This window comes from Salvia splendens, chromosome 8 (assembly GCF_004379255.2).
Source record: "Salvia splendens isolate huo1 chromosome 8, SspV2, whole genome shotgun sequence".
In the NCBI taxonomy this organism is placed as follows: Eukaryota; Viridiplantae; Streptophyta; class Magnoliopsida; order Lamiales; family Lamiaceae; genus Salvia; species Salvia splendens.
Genome location: NC_056039.1, coordinates 29,018,553 through 29,035,020, shown reverse-complemented (window position 1 = coordinate 29,035,020; position 16,468 = coordinate 29,018,553). Strand labels below are relative to the sequence as shown.

The 16,468-nt window shown below is 42.5% G+C and overlaps 3 protein-coding genes and 1 pseudogene across 4 annotated transcripts; 3 read left to right on the top strand and 1 right to left on the bottom strand.

Annotated features, from left to right (window-relative positions):
* The first annotated feature begins 1,221 nt into the window (after positions 1 to 1,221).
* On the top strand, positions 1,222 to 3,770 carry LOC121746036 (annotated as a pseudogene).
* A 194-nt stretch (positions 3,771 to 3,964) lies between these two features.
* On the top strand, positions 3,965 to 5,208 carry LOC121743875. The gene is made up of 2 exons (XM_042137263.1): positions 3,965 to 4,208; positions 4,704 to 5,208. The coding sequence occupies exons 1-2, from the start codon at positions 3,971 to 3,973 to the stop codon at positions 4,796 to 4,798; spliced, it is 333 nt and encodes a 110-aa protein (XP_041993197.1). The 5' UTR covers positions 3,965 to 3,970; the 3' UTR covers positions 4,799 to 5,208.
* Positions 5,209 to 5,974: 766 nt separating this feature from the next.
* LOC121744080 (probable F-box protein At4g22030) lies at positions 5,975 to 7,399 on the bottom strand. Its single transcript, XM_042137522.1, has one exon. The coding sequence runs from the start codon at positions 7,348 to 7,350 to the stop codon at positions 6,145 to 6,147; it is 1,206 nt and encodes a 401-aa protein (XP_041993456.1). The 5' UTR covers positions 7,351 to 7,399; the 3' UTR covers positions 5,975 to 6,144.
* A 6,947-nt stretch (positions 7,400 to 14,346) lies between these two features.
* LOC121744141 (peroxisomal membrane protein PMP22-like) lies at positions 14,347 to 16,029 on the top strand. Of its 2 annotated transcripts, XM_042137582.1 has the most exons (6): positions 14,347 to 14,839; positions 14,970 to 15,071; positions 15,215 to 15,290; positions 15,537 to 15,607; positions 15,696 to 15,781; positions 15,911 to 16,029. In XM_042137582.1, exons 3-6 carry the CDS (start codon positions 15,257 to 15,259, stop codon positions 15,960 to 15,962), a joined length of 243 nt encoding a protein of 80 aa, XP_041993516.1. In that variant the 5' UTR covers positions 14,347 to 14,839; positions 14,970 to 15,071; positions 15,215 to 15,256; the 3' UTR covers positions 15,963 to 16,029. The 2 variants fall into 2 exon arrangements, with proteins under 2 accessions (XP_041993516.1, XP_041993515.1); XM_042137581.1 differs by having other exon boundaries at positions 14,347 to 15,071.
* The last annotated feature ends 439 nt before the right edge of the window (positions 16,030 to 16,468 follow it).

Sequence of the window (16,468 nt, the reverse complement as noted above, 5' to 3'; positions counted from 1 at the left end):
AATAAGAGGATGTGTCATCTTCCTTATTTCTTAATCCTTTTCCACTGTGAATGACCGTAACATTCAGCTCAAAAAGCCCATTCACTAGGTGACCTTCACCTATGAACTTTTCATACTTGGTCAATATAACCTTTTCACACTCAAATTCTAGTGAAAATCCATGATTTACTAGAAGTGAGCCTGACACCAAATTATTTCGGATGTCTGGGACATGCAGCACATCCTTGAGGGTAAGAACATTTCCGGATCCTAATTTTAGGAACACATTACCCACACCAACCACCTCGGAAGAGGCTTGGTTTCCCATACGTACTTTTCTACCTCCAACAGATTTGTAAGTAGAAAAAACGCTTCTCTCAGAGCACACATGATATGTGGCACCCGTATCAACAAACCATTCATTTGGATTATTACCATGGTCCACGTCGGAGACCACTGCGATCACCTCGTGATCTTTGTTGTTTATAACAACACGTTCAAATAATTTGTACAGTATTGTTTCCAACAATAAGTACACAATTATATTGAACCAAATGTGCATTGGTATATTCATCAATCCATGCATCTCAATTACTACTACCAAATCTAAATTAGTCTTTCTTGTCAAATGACAAACGATAAACATCATTCTCAAGAGAATAGATCTCAAAGAATTAACCACTCCATAGCGCATCGACATTGCGACCGTTCGTTGCTTTATTCCAGCTTCGAATTTCATGTTTCCTCCAGCATCGGTCGACATGATTTCAACAAGAGTACAATATTTCGTCTTGCGATTGTTGGAAATATTATAGCTTTTACACGGGAAAACTCTTGCTATTACAAAAGAACAAAACTGGAAGGTAAATATAATAATATAAATTACAACGAAAGTAAAGAGATGCAAACTATAGTATTCTTCAAGTCGAGTCGAGGTATCCCTCTCTCCGCAAGACGAAATACGCCCCGGCTAGTGCTCACGGATTGGCGTAATGTCCCCAAAGATGAAACGACTTTCCTCCTATCGAGTTGAAGCACCTCAAACTCGTAGGCACCAGCGAACTTGAATTGGAGGCGAGAACCGAGCAATGCAATGCTCCTAATGTGAACTATAAAGCTTAAGCTAGAGAGAAGAGAGAGTGATTTGTTTTTGTTGTGTATCTATTCTTCCAAATCCTACCCATTTATAGGATAGGAAATTGGACTCCAAAAGGCAAAGCCTTCAAGACACCTCATAAAAAAATGGAAGTGAAAGGCCAAAGGCCTAGCCTTTTCACAATTCCACACGTTTTTCCTACACCTTTCTGTGGCCAAGATTATAGCATTTTGATTGGTTAAAACTTGAAAGGGTTCTCATTTCTTGGAAAATATTTCTTGGTTAAACTGGGAAGATTCTCTTGTTAATGGACTTTCTGTGTTTTATGCTTGCTATTAGAACTCCCTTCTGATGCAAAAGCTCTATCAGGGTTTTTGGGTGCAGAAATTAATTAGTCCATTGTGTTTGTCGCGACTTCGCACGTGCTAGCCAGATCTATGGATCTCTGCCATTTTTATCATTTATATATAGTATAAAATTCATTTTGTGAATAAACATGTGTAAGTGGAATATTGTGTAGGGCCAGGGTGTTTGTGCCAAATTGATAACTCTCTTTCTTGATCCATTCTTGGAGTAATGGCCCCTCAAATTATGTGATATGTTTATGAGCTAACTTATATATTGAAGTCATTGACTGAATCTGATGTTTCTTGGTTATAGTAAAGTAATGTCACTGTTGTAATGTATATTGCATTTGTCCTTTTCAGAACAGCTATACTTACTGGCACAAACTGTCCGATTGGGACTTACTTCTACTTCCCATCACTTGGACTCCACTTATGCCCTCCAAGCAAAAGATCAGATTGGGACTTACTTCTACTTCCCATCACTTGGACTCCATAAGGCTGCTGGAGGATATGGGAGCATCAAAGTCTACAGTCGTCCTCGCATTCCTGTACCGTTCCCCCCACCTGCTGGGGATCACGTTGTACTTGCTGGGGATTGGTACAACAGAAGTCAGAAAGTAAGCCAATCTTTTGACTTTTGTGTTGAGTGGACTTGATGGAATCATTCACATCTTTCTCACAAATGATGTTCTTGCAGCAACTGAGATATTTTGTGAATGGTGGTCACACTCTCCCCTTCCCTGATGGCATCCTTATCAACGGTCGTGGTTGGAATGGGTACACATTCACTGTTGAACAAGGTGATTCAACTTCTTAATCAACTAACCGAAGTTAAAAGTTAAAAGTAGCTGATCTTGCATGTCGCTAGCATGCCTTTTCTGTCTTTGTGAATTCAATGTTTCAACTTTGTTGCAGGTAAAACATACAGATTCAGGATATCAAATGTTGGGACTGCTACATCCCTCAACTTCAGGATTCAAGGGCACTTGATGAAGCTGGTGGAAGTAGAAGGATCTCACACAGTCCAGAATACTTACTCCTCTCTGGATGTCCATCTAGGCCAGTCTTACTCAGTCCTGGTCACAGCAAACCAGCCAGCAAAGGACTACTACGTTGTAGTCTCAACTCGTTTCACCTCCAAAGTTCTCACCAACACCACTGTCCTCCATTACCGTAACTCTGTCACCAAAGTTTATGGTCATCCCCCTGGTGGACCTACCACTGAGATTGAGTGGTTTCTGAACCAGGCAAGATCCATACGGTAATGAAGGCTCTTACACTTTATAAGCAATTCTTGCGACTGTTTTAGTGAAGATAAGTGATGGTTGGATGTTGATGAAACAGCCGGAACCTGACAGCAAGTGGGCCTCGACCCAATCTACATTGCTCGTACCATTATGGGCAGGTGAAGCCGGTTAGGACCATCATGCTTGCCAACTCTGCTGTGTATATCAACGGAAAGCAATGATATGCAGTGAATGGTGTGTCGTATGTCTCCCCTGACACCCCTTTGAAGCTGGCGGACTACTTCAACATTGGAGGTGTGTATAGCATTGGAAGCATCTCCGACAGACCTAATTGGGGAAACACGTATCTTGCAACCTCTGTCATCCAAGCTAACTACCGGGATTACGTAGAGATTGTGTTTCAGAACTGGGAGAAAACTGTGCAGTCATGGCACATGGATGGATATTCATTCTTTGTTGTTGGGTGAGTTTTGAGTTCATCAACCCTGTTATAATTCATATATATCCCATCATCTTCCTAAGTTGCTAACTGTACATGTGGATGAAATAGAATGGACGGAGGCCAGTGGACTGAAGCAAGCAGATCACGCTACAACTTGAGAGACACCATTGCCCGCTGCACCACTCAAGTGAGCTAAACCATAAGAAAAAAAGATTGTTTTTTTTTGCTTGTGCATTCAACTCTAATCATATGATTAAATGTAATGGCAGGTGTATCCAAGATCTTGGACTGCTGTTTATGTAGCTTTGGACAATGTGGGAATGTGGAACATAAGATCAGAGGACTTGGCAAGGCAGTATTTGGGGCAGCAGTTGTACCTTAAGGTTTACACCCCATCAAAATCTTATAGAGATGAGCTCCCTATTCCGAAAAACGCTCTTCTTTGTGGGCGAGCGAGAGGGCATCACACCCGACCTTTGTAGAAGACGGCATTCAAAGTCACGAGAGGGTGACTGAGCTTACCGTAGGCGAAGCCAAGCAGCTCAACTTGAGCTCTCAGTTTTTACATTTTGATTCTTGACAAGTTTATCAGAATTTATGTTGTACCACATTTATTCCAACTGAATGGAAATTACCACATTATGCAGTAAGAATTTAACTAATTGATGAGAAAGAGTTAGTCATTTTTCATGTTTCCCAACAAATAGCCACCAAATTTGAGAGTGTTGCAAAATTTGATGATGGATATTACAAGTAAAAAGTAGCTGAACCAGACTAATTTAGGATGAATTTAAGTAGCCTATATAAAGCAGGCCATCCATTCCATCTTCTTCATATATTCAACATTCAGAAAAAGAAAATGAAAATGGCAATGAAGATTGTGTTCTTCCTAGTGACTGTTGCAGCATTTGTGAGCGCCATCAGTGGCAGGACCATGGAGGCGGCGTTTTTCCGTCCCCACTTCCGCCCCTATCCGGGCTTCTTCGGTGGATATAGAGGCGGAGGATTTGGGAGTGGCGGAGTTGGTGTTGGTGGAAGATTTGTTGGCAGTGATGGTGGAGGTGACGATATTGGTGCACCTGGTGACTTGGCTCAAGGTGCATCGCTTCCTTGAGGATTCTCAATGTGCCAGTGATAAAGATGGTTTTCAGTTGTGAAATTTATCTTACTCTTAAAAGTCTGGATATTTGTCCGACTACTAATATCATGAACTTAAAACTTCCATTTTTCGCGTAAATGAATTGATAAAATCATAACCTTGGCATAAAAGTGAAATTCATCTCCATATGTCCTTGGCAACATATTGGTATAAAAGTGAAATTCAATTATAAAATGTTTCTCTTCTAGTTATGGATTTATTGTATGCATATATAGAAGGCACAACCAATAAGCAGACAAAGAGGGAATGGAAAGGGTAATTGAATATCGTATCACCACTCACTCAAGATGGGTGCTGATCACAGCTGAGAAAGCCTCCTCCACCCACTAAATCCGTTGTTTCTTTTTCCCCCATTACCCAATTCCAATAAAACAATTATTAATACTCAAAAACCCTTTTCCAACCCGATTAAATTATTGATATAAATTTTCAGGTACACCGGTGAAGATGGCTTTGAAATATCAGTCCCGTCTGAGAATGCAGTGGATCTGGCAAAAGCAATTCTGGAGAAATCCGAAGGCAAAGTGAGGCTAACAGGGTTAGGTGCTAGAGACAGTCTTCGTCTGGAGGCTGGCTTGTGCTTGTATGGAAACGACACCTGTAGAAGCAGGACTCACATGGGCCATAGGGAAGCGGAGAAGGGCAGAAGGCGGATTCCTGGGTGCAGGCCATCTATCAGGAGAGTCGGGATCTTCTCTGCTGGCCCGCCTGCCAGGAGTCACTGTGAGATTCAAGACGAGAAGGGCCAAAACATAGGTGAGGTCACCAGTGGAGGGTTCAGCCCTTGTCTTAAGAAAAACATAGCCATGGGGTATGTGAAATCCGGAAACCACAAGAACGGCACCAAACTAAAGATTGTTGTACGAGGGAAGTCCTACGATGGATCCATCACTAAAATGCCTTTTGTTCCCACCAAGTATTACAAGTCATCTTGATTCTTTCTTACTTGTCGAATTACTGTGCTTCTGAGGTGTTTTATTTTTTTTTTTCTGGTGAACTCAAAATGCTGCAATCAACGATCGGTGATGTATGTTGAAATAAATAGGCCTGTTTGCTTGGGTTATGAAATATTACCACTCATAAATAAATTTTGACCTAAACTTTCTTGGTATGTAAATAAATTTTCCCAACATTGTAACTATCATATAAAGTATATAATGTATTATTAAAATAGCTAGCTTACTGGGTTTTGTCTGTGATTTTGTTAAAAAAACATGCAATATTACAAAACATTACCAATAGTAAATATGGTTGTATACTGGTTAGTCTAATCATCCGACTATGTCAACTCCCATAGAAACGGAATGATTTATGATTTTATTACAGCTAATTGAAATGATGTAAAGGACAAACTAATTAAAAATAGATTTGACATATTATTCCTTAAACCTGGTCAAGTATTCATGTTTTACCTTCGCAGTCGTCAATTACTTCTGCGGTCTTCTCCAACTAGATAGTATTACTATTATTGAATGGCTAACTTTTAGTAATGAATAGCTAACTTTTATTTTTAATTGTTTATTTTGACCATTTCGGATTTTCACCTTGTATAAAATTAAGTAAAACCTCTCACAAAATATGACGATAGCTTTAAATTGGCCATAATTAAACTGCTGCAGTAATAAAATTTCAAACATTGTGATGTACTACTAATGTTCCAGTCAAAGTCTTTCGCAACATATTATTGATTTTCTATTCAAATGCACGTACTAGTGCTATTTTTATAATTAAAATATGAAGAAAACATGAAAAACCACACAGAGATATATACTTATATTTATATACCAACCAACAGATACAAATTATTTGAATAAAATTAATACAACAAAATAATCTTGAAAAAAAAAAATAAAAGAATTACTATCACAAAAATATCATAATAATTTGCTCGCAAATTCATCAATGTCAGTTCCATGTTGACGAGATGAGGCCAAATCTTTGAGCTGCGACAAACTCCTCCCCAACTTCAACGAAACCTTCATTTCCATCAACTCGCCGTCTTCACTGCTCTCAACTCCTTCCTCTCCAATGGCGGATTCAATAGATTCCTCCATATTCTGAAAAAATCCAGCACAATTGCTATACATCTCCACCACCATCCCCACCTGTCCCCCGTGCTCCACACTATTCACTATCGTAGCCAAGGCTCCTCCGCCAACCGCAACAGCTACACCCAACGCTCCAACGCCAGAAGACGAATCTGACAAAGCCGATCCAACCGCCGCCGCACCGGCAAACACCGGCCCTAAAACTGCCAACATTTTGTTCAATTTGAGAGCTGTGTTGCCTAGCTTGAGATAATCCTGTTTATCCTTCTCCCTCAAAACCCTAACAATCTCCCTCATCTCCTCCCCGCGCCATCCTCCGTTTTCTGATTTTTTCAGCGGCGGCCACCACACGGCCCCCTCTACCTCCGCGGGGAACTTCTCCAGCATCGCGCCAATCAGGGGGAGAGGGTACGCTCTGTCGAGAGCTAGAACCCTCTCCATCGCGTTTGCGACGTCCGATTCGGTAACGAGATCGCGTAGGATCAGCGCGGTTTGGATCTCTTCGTGCAGTTGCTTGAACAGTCTGGCAGCGTTGCGCTGCTCTTCCGCGAGCTGCGAGGGCTGGAGCTTGTTCACCGCCGCCGTCATAGCCGCGGCCGCCGCGAACAGCGCGGCGGAGGATGCCTTCAGGGGGAGAGCGGAGTCATGTGCGGCGGCGGCGGAGAGGCCGGCCATGGCGGTGGCTGTGAGGGTCATCATGTTGATGGAGTTCAACAGAAGCGAGTTCCAGTTGCGGCGCTGCTCCCCGATATTCGCATGCATTTCGACCCTGTCGGCCACGGCCTCCCACACCGCGTAGAGCTTGGCCGTGGCCGTGTTGTGGCTGCATGGCTGGAGAGCGATCGGGATTGCTGCGACGTCGTTTTGGGAGGGAATTTTGGCGGTTAATTTATCGTCATCTGACTTCATATCTAAAGACATGTTAATAAAGTTTGTGGGTTTGGTACTTGCATTTGTGATGATAATTCTTTTCTTTGATATGGAATTGTTGACACAAGAGATTGATGAAGGAATTGAAGATAGTGCAGCCATTGATGAATAAGAATAAGTTTGCCCTTTTTCTTCTTTGCTATCTCTAAGTACTAAGGGTAATTAGTTTGGTAGTATGTTGCAATGGAGTATATGTATTTATATTGCCTGGACAAACTAATGTCAATCTTTCTTATTATGATTATTAGTATTATTTAGAAATGTAAATATTGACTAGGAAAGAAAATTGAAGTTATCTTGACCGGGCCAATTTGGGCTGACCCGTTCTTGTGAACAATATTCTAAAAAATGGTTCGCGTGGCCCAGTAATATGGACCCAGCATATTGAGGTGAAATTTGGGCATAGGAGTTGCGTCATGCACTTGGGTGACGTACATAGTGATGTCATGCGTCAAGACATTCAAAATTTTATTTTACGTCCTTTGATTTGGGAAGTTTAATCAGATGAGAGAGAGATGCGTGAAACCATACACGAACATAAGTTTATTTTTCATTAATCAGGGAAGAATTTGTGTTGCTGAAAAATGGAAAATTATGCAAGAATTTTCGTTAAGCAACTGAGTTCGAATTGTTTTTTTTGGGGGGGGATGGTTCAAATTGGCATGCATCATCTTTGCTACATCTAAGAGCATCCACAGTAGGGCGCATCGGGCGGGCTATCGTCCGCCACTGTAGCCATGCGGACAATGCCCGATGCATCATCCGTGCCCTATACATCGTTCGCGGATGATGGCGTCAGAACACGCATCGTCCGCGGTATCATCCGCCCCACTGCGGGTCACGCGGACGATGCAACGCGTTTTCCTTTTTTTTCTAAATTTTTATCTATTTAAGCCCTCATTTCTCTTCCATTTTCCACACTAATAATTATATCTCATCTCTCACTTTCCCCACACACCAATATTTCACTCCCAATTTTTCTTACTGAAAAAAATGAGACCCGGCGACGACGGGAGTACCTCGGAGGGCATTACTCGGGCCTTATTCGATTGCATTCATGAGGCTGCGGCGGAATGCTTGGCCGAAATGGAGTGCGAAGCGGCGGAGCAGGCCCAGGTGGTGCAAATCCCACGTCCGATTCGACGTCAAATGTTTGTCCGCCGCGAGCACGACGTAGCTCACCAACGTCTGTTCACAGACTATTTTGACGAGCAACCACGATGGGGCCCGACGGTTTTTCACCGCCGTTTTAAAATGCGGCGAGATCTTTTTCTCAGCATTGTCCAAACGTAGAAGGCACGTGATGAATACTTCCAGTATTGGGAAGATGGCATCGGCAGACTCGGACTTACGCCGTTGCAGAAGTGCACGGTTGCGCTCCGGCAGTTGGCCTACGACACCACGACGGGTATGTTCGACGAGTACCTTCACGTCGGGGAGACAATTGGCCGCGAGTGCCTGAAGAATTTTTGTAGGGGAGTTGTGGAGGCTTATAGCAACACCTATTTGTGAAAGTCGACTGCTGAGGATTGCCAGACCATGATGAAGATGCACGAGACGGCGCACGACTTTCCTGGAATGTTAGGGAGCATCGATTGTATGCACTAGGAGTGGAAGAATTGCCCGACGGCGTGGAGAGGCCAATTTACTAGTGGATACAAGGGCAGCCACCCGACGATGATCCTCGAAGCCGTCGATGACCATCGGCTCTGGATCTGGCATGCTTACTTCGATGTAGCTGGGTCGAACAACGACATCAACGTCCTCAACTCATCCAACCTCTTCACCGAGCAATGCAATGGCAACGGCCCGACCATCGACTTCACTGCCAACGGACGCCAATATCATATGGGGTACTACTTGGCCGATGGCATATACTCGAGGTGACCTATTTTTTTGAAGACGGTCAGCTGCCCAATGGGTGAGAAGAGAGTTTTATTCACGCAAAAGCAGGAGGCTGCGCAGAAGGATGTGGAACGGGCATTTGGTGTGCTCCAAGCGCGGTGGGCAATAGTGAAGGGTCCGACGCGGTTCTGGTACAAGGACGTCATCGCCGATGTCATGTATGCGTGCATCATCTTGCATAATATGATACTCGAACACGAAGGTGAAAGAGTCACCGATTGGGGCGATGATGAAGGTGGATCTAGCTCCAGCACGACGGCCCCGCCCCACGTTCGAGGATTACCGATGGGCTTCAACGAGGTTCTATCTAGACAGGTCTCAATGCGCAACCAACAAGACCATGCTCAGCTCATGAACGACATGATTGAAGAAGTTTGGGACCGTAACCGCCGTTGAGAAATTGTAGTTTTTTTTTATTTCGTAGTGTAATGTTTGAATTTTTAATGAAATGAAGTTTTTTTTTTTAATTTTTATAGTGTTTTAAATATTCAAATAAATAAAATGATTAGAGCATCCACATCGGCTAGCAGGGACGCGTCCGTCCGTCCGTGCCAGCGAGCAGGCGACGTGACGCGTTCTGATTGGCCAACGGCATATCCGTTGGAAAATTATTTTTTTATTATATTTTTTTATTTTTTCCCCCAAATCATCTATAAATACAACTTATCTCACTCAAAACCTCAAATGGATTTCACCCATCTTATTGCGGAAGTGGAGCGCGAAGAACAAGAATACTACGAACAACATCGTGACGCTTATGAAGCATATGTCGCAGCGAATACCCCCGCCCCTCTTCCTCAACCAACTAGATCAACTCGCCGCTACATTCATCGTGACCGGGAGGGAGCCCATGAAAGGCTCGTTGCTGATTATTTTTCTGACCAGCCGCTGTTTCCGGAAGATTACTTTAGGCGCCGTTTTTGCATGTCAAAGCGCTTGTTTATGCGTATTGGCAACACATTGTCCGCCCGTGTTGAATACTTCCAAACAGGTCCAGATGCAGCTGGTCGGCAAAGTCTCTCGGCGTTGCAGAAGTGTACGTGTGCCATCCGACAACTCGCTAATGGGCAAACGGCCGACCTCTTCGACGAGTATTTGCATGCCGGTGAGTCCACTGGAATCCTTTGTCTTACAAATTTTTGCGAGGGCATTCGTTCAGCTTTCGGTGATGAATTCCTTCGGGCACCCACTACCGATGATTGCCAACGGTTGCTTCGTCTTCACGAAACAGTCCATGGCTTTCCCGGTATGCTTGGCAGCATTGACTGCATGCATTGGAGATGGAAGAATTGCCCGACTGCTTGGAGGGGGCAACACTTAAGCGGCCACAAAGGCGGCGGCCCAACACTTATCCTTGAAGCGGTCGCCTACTACCGCCTATGGATTTGGCATGCATATTTCGGTGTTTCCGGATCCAACAACGACTTGAACGTGCTCTATTCTTCACTTCTCTTCAATGATGTGTTGCATGGTGTAGCACCGACGATCGACTTTACCGTCAACGGAAATGTATACCACATGGGTTACTATCTCGCCAATGGTATCTACCCAAGGTGGTCGACTTTCGTGAAGGCACTCAGCAACCCGCAAGACCCGAGACAGGTTCTTTTTGCGCAGCGTCAAGAGTCTGCGCGGAAAGACGTCGAAAGAGCCTTTGTGGTCCTTCAAGCCTGATTCAACATTGTGAAGGCCCCGTCTCGGCTGTGGTGCGTGAAAAATATCACCGACATCATGTACACGTGTATTATCTTACACAACATGATTATAGCCGACGAAGGACCGAGGGCAGCTAGCTTTTACGACGGGGATGAAGCCAGAAGCTCAAGCGCGAGGTCTCCCCCACGCCGAGGTGTGCATACGACGGTGGGTGAGAGGATCGAAACAAGGCACACAATGCGCGATACCCGAACTCACGTTGAGCTACAAGAAGACCTAATCAAACACATTTGGGTGAAAGTCGGCCAAGAGTAGTGGTTTTTTTTATTTTAGGAGTTGAATTATGTATTTTTTAGTGATTAGGAGTTTAATTATGTAATTTTTATTTTTTATGATTTTAATTATGTAATTTTTATTTTTTAGGATTTTAATTATGTAATTTTTAATTTTTAATGTATTTTGTAATATTATTCCGGGTATTTTTAATGTATTTTAATTTTGTGGAAATGTTTTTATTTAAATTGAATAATTGAATGGTGGGACCCTTATGCTCGTCCTTGCGGAAGAGCACAAATGTGGGTGTTGTGCTTTTGCCTAAGAGCAGGCAGAAAAAGTAGGTCCGGGCCCACATCCGTGCTCGTTGGCAAGAGCACGAATGTGGATGCTCTTAGGGTGGATTATAGGGCATCCCATTGCAGGTGGAAGGATAGGAGGATGAAATGCTGATATGGCGAAGCATAGGGCGCCCCATTGTGGATGCCGTAATGCCATGAAATCGCATGTTCTTTGGTCAAATTATTTTACCTTTTCAAATCACACTCCACGGCAGACATAGATTTCTTGTGAATTTTATCTATAATTGTATCCTTTTCAATCTCTATTTAATTATTTGTTTACTTATATCCCAAGTTTTTGAATTTTGAAAATATTGCACACAAGTTGAATTGGTGCGAGGATAACGTGATATAGAAAAAGAAAATGTTCTCTATTTATGGTAGTTGAGCAGGATACTGACATTACAATATTGACTGTCCAAGAGATGTATCTAAGCACTATTAATCCACCTTCTATAGTTTTAACAAAGTTAATGTGTAAAGACTCTCGGACGTGTACATCACCTTATTTTTGAAGTAGTTCTTGTTAATTTGTAATTTTCCTAATTTTTTTTATGTCCGATTCTCCCATGTTTTACTTATACTGTATAGTTTAAGCAAATTTCTCCCAAATCATCTTAGTTTAAGAGCTTTACAGTCCAGCAGTCCTCTTGTCGGTTAGACACCTAAATAAGGAGTATTGTTTTTCACACTATTCTATTATAATTATAAATATTTTAGGATAAATTATTAGTACTATTTATTTCCAGATATTTGTCTATCAATTTAATATTCTAAAATACACACATATCTCTGCATGACTGCATCAAAGTGCTTAAAGAATGCGTTAAGCATGTGAATTGATGTCTATGGCGCTAAGCAGAGATGAAGCTAGAATTTTTATAAAGGGGACCCAAATTTCGGTTGTGGGGTATTTTTGTTTAGTGTCGAAGTTGTTGGGAATGTGGCTATGATATTAGAGCATCAGCAATGGCACCCGTCCTAGTGGAATTTCGATCGGCGTGTCGGAATTCCGTGGCGGACATCCGCCATTGTGCATGGTATGCACGGATACGGAATTCCGCCGAGGACACCGCAGTTCCGTGACGTTACGCAGAATTTCATCGCGAAGGGCGTGCGGACGTCCGCCATTGCGTTGACTCCCACGGACGTCCGCGCGGAATTCCCGTTTATTGCATTAAATTTTTTTAAAAAATTTCTATATATACGGCTCGTTGAACTGCATTTCATTCGCACCACTTGTTTTAACAAGTTTCTCTCTCTACATTTCTTTTATATATCCGGAAAGGCTGGTAGTGGTAGTGGTAGTGGTGGACATTATGAACATATGATGCGTCTGATTCATGCACGTATGCGGGAATCAGCGGAGAGGGAGGAACAAGCAGCCTTGGCACCGACGGTACCTAGACCCATCCATCGTGGAACTATAATACCCCGGGACCACCTCGCTGCCCACGCTCGGTTGTATGAGGATTACTTTGCACCGGAGCCACGGTTTGGGGAGAACCTGTTTCGGCGACGGTTTAGGATGCATCGTCCGCTTTTTCTGCGTATCGTGGGCGCTTTGGAGCGTCGATACGGGTATTTCAGGGTGCGGGAGGATGCGGCTGGTAAACCTGGCCACACGCCGATTCAGAAGTGCACTATCGTAATCAGGCAGCTGGCATACGGAGGCGCGACCGACATGTTCGATGAGTACCTCCACATCGGTGAGACGATTGCCCGCGATTGCCTGAAGTATTTTTGTCAGGGCGTTAGGGAGATATTCGGGGATAGGTATTTTCGGAGGCCTACCCCCGAAGATCGTCAGGCTCTGCTGGATATGCACGGGAATCAGCACGGGTTTCCGGGGATGTTAGGCAGCATAGATTGTATGCATTGGGAATGGAAGAACTGCCCCACTACTTGGAAAGGGATGTACACTACTGGTTTCAAGGCCAAGAATCCCACGATGATCCTTGAAGCGGTAGCTGACTACCGGCTGTGGATTTGGCATGCCTATTTTGGATTAGCCGGGTCTAACAACGACATCAACGTCCTCCAGTCGTCACCCCTTTTCAGCGAGCAGTGCATGGGCATTGGTCCGGCCGTCAACTTCGTCGCCAACGGCAACCAGCACAATATGGGCTATTATTTGGCAGATGGGTTATACCCTATGTGGCCCTTCTTTGTGAAGACAATTAGATGCCCAGCAGATGAAAAGAAGATATATTTTGCGGGTCGTCAGGAGGCAGCGCGCAAAGATGTGGAGCGGGCATTTGGTGTGCTCCAAGCTCGATGGGCGGCAGTGAAGGGTCCAACACGGCTGTGGTATGTTGACAGCATCGCCGACATCATGTACGCATGTATTATCATGTATTATCATGGGCGCAGAAGCTTTCAGGCATTCAGAAGCTTCAGCTGAAGCGACTTCTTCTTAAAGTGGTATCCTTCTTACTCAAATTAGTTTAACTACTTCATCCGTTCCTTGTTAATAGAGACTTTTCTTTTCGGCACAGAGTTTAAGAATAGTGTGTTAAATGGATGATTAAAAAAGTAAGAGAGAATCAAGTAAGAGAGATAAAGAGAGAATAAAGTAAAAGGAAAAATGACTTTTTGCCAAAATTAGAAGTGACTCAATTAACTTGGAACTTCCCAAAATAGAAAAATGACTTTATGAACATGGAACGCGTTGTGTATTGATTCCACAAAATTTAACACTGATCAACGAAAGTAAACAATTTTTTCAATTCGACCACCCATTTGTGCTAATTTATCAACAACACCTCTGTTAATGGGATCGGTATGAGGATTCTTCAATTTGTTGAAGTTAAACTGTTGATTCATTAATGATGCCTTCCTTATGTGATTGATTAGTGAGCTTTGTAAGAAATACTAAGAAAATACAATATGGTTGATTTCTCAATAGGAGCAATACGTTTACCCCTATATTGATTGTTAGACAGATGAGGTAGTACAGTAGATGACCTTTCCTAGTATGTTTTAGCCTTTAAGGGATTATTCGTAATCTTGTAGGGTGCCGTTTCTTCTCTAACATCGTGTGTTAATGCCACCTTCTTTGGAAAACGGAAGCTCGTTTCTAATATGCTAGTAGGAGATCTCGCAGTAGAATAACACATTTGGTTATAATATATCATCCAAGCGTGAATCCAGTTCAAGTAATTCGTGTGGTAATAGACACTGATAAGTGATAACGATGAACTTCAAGTAGCATTCTGGTTTTCTATTGGAAGGAAAGATAATGCAGCATGATTGATGATTTTTATACCAAAGCACTCTGCTTGAAATTCAATGGGCTCATAATGATGAATATGTGGCACCACTGCCGATTCAATGGTTTCCAGAGGCATGATGTACCCAAGTTATTCCTGCAGATAGTTTAGCTTTATGGATGCACATCATGCACTTATTGATAGGTTTCCATTGTTTCTATCTTTCTCTTTCGAAAGGCTATGGTTTTTTACATTATTGACAAGTTCAAGTTGTTCAAGCGGCACCATGTTTCTGCATATACTTGTTATTTGAATTCAGATCACTAAATTGCAGATATTTGGGTCAGCTTATTTAGGCCCTTTAAGCCATTATTTCCACATATTGCTGGATAAAATTTTCAAAGGGAAGAAGGACACAAAAACTGTAGCTAAGAAGGTACTCCTGATTCTTGTATTCTCTACCTTGTTAGTTTATTATTTCTGAATCCATCATTCATTCAATTTCCGCCATTAGAAGAAATACTTGTGTATAACATTTCTAGTACCTTGATAAGTAAATTCAGAAATGAAACCTTTCAGGTGCTACTGGAGCAACTTACAATTTCACCTTGGAACAACCTGATGTTTATGATTTACTATGGCTTAGTTATCGAGGGTAAGTTTACACCACAGCTTCTCTCAGCTTGCAATATCTGTTGCTCATGCATGTTATCGGTAACCGTATAAAAGTTCTCTTGCTTTTAAGTACAATTCTCTCTTCGTTCCTGTGTTCTCACTTCTCAGGCATGGTTAATAATGACATGTGCAAGCAATATTTTGAAAGTGTGCATAATTTACTAATCCAGTAGTAATTTGTATCCTGCATAAGATTTTTTTGACTAACATACTATACTTTGCACAGGGAGACCGTGGATCCATACAAAATCTAAAATCAAGAAGGAATATCCAACTGTCATATATGCATCGTGGACAGTAAGTGATGTTAAACAAAAATTTTTTTCAATGTTTGCTGTTAATGACTATTGGAAAAAGTTCATATATATGTGCTACTATTATGCAGTTCCGGCCTGTGGTTGGATGGATAAATCATCAGTACGTTCCACTGCAGTTCCGTGTTATTGTCCAAGGCATCTTTGCTTGTTTCTGGTACAATGCTCTCCTCCTCATTGAGAATATATTTGCTCCTCATATTCCAGATATGATATGCTTCATTCAAATTCTGTTCTTTTTAAAAAAATAATAATAATAATTCTGATTTTCTTGCATGTTTTACAGGGGAATATTTCTGAATCTAAGAGCCAAGTCTCTGGGACCTGCTAAACCTTGAGAAGGAGAGGAGGAAATGTGCCTTGTTTGGTTTTGGAAATTGTCAGCCTGTTTTATGTATATTTTCATCATCCAAAACTACAAGCTGTACTATCTCATTATTTAGCCATTATGTGTTTGAACTAATTCTGATTCATATAATGTTGGATTGAATGTGAGTATGAAATATTTCAACATTTATTCATCCAGATGTGCTGGTCACACCTTGTCCTTCAGTTGCTTTTTTGACTCACACCTGTTTTTTCAATTCAACGTATATTATTATAGTACTACTATTTACCTTTTTAAATGATGGATTATAATGCTACAAATGCTAAGGTTTTCACTTTTGAGTAATCTGTATACTCCATGTATTAGAGCAACCCCAACGCTTGGGGCCGGGCCGAAATGAGCGAGTCCCGGCCCGGGCCTTGCGTTAAACGTCGACAAGTTGCGGCCTGGGACCGTCCCGAGGACGCAGTTGCGTCCCGGGGCCGCGCCCAGCTCAGGGTTAATGACGCCCGTGCC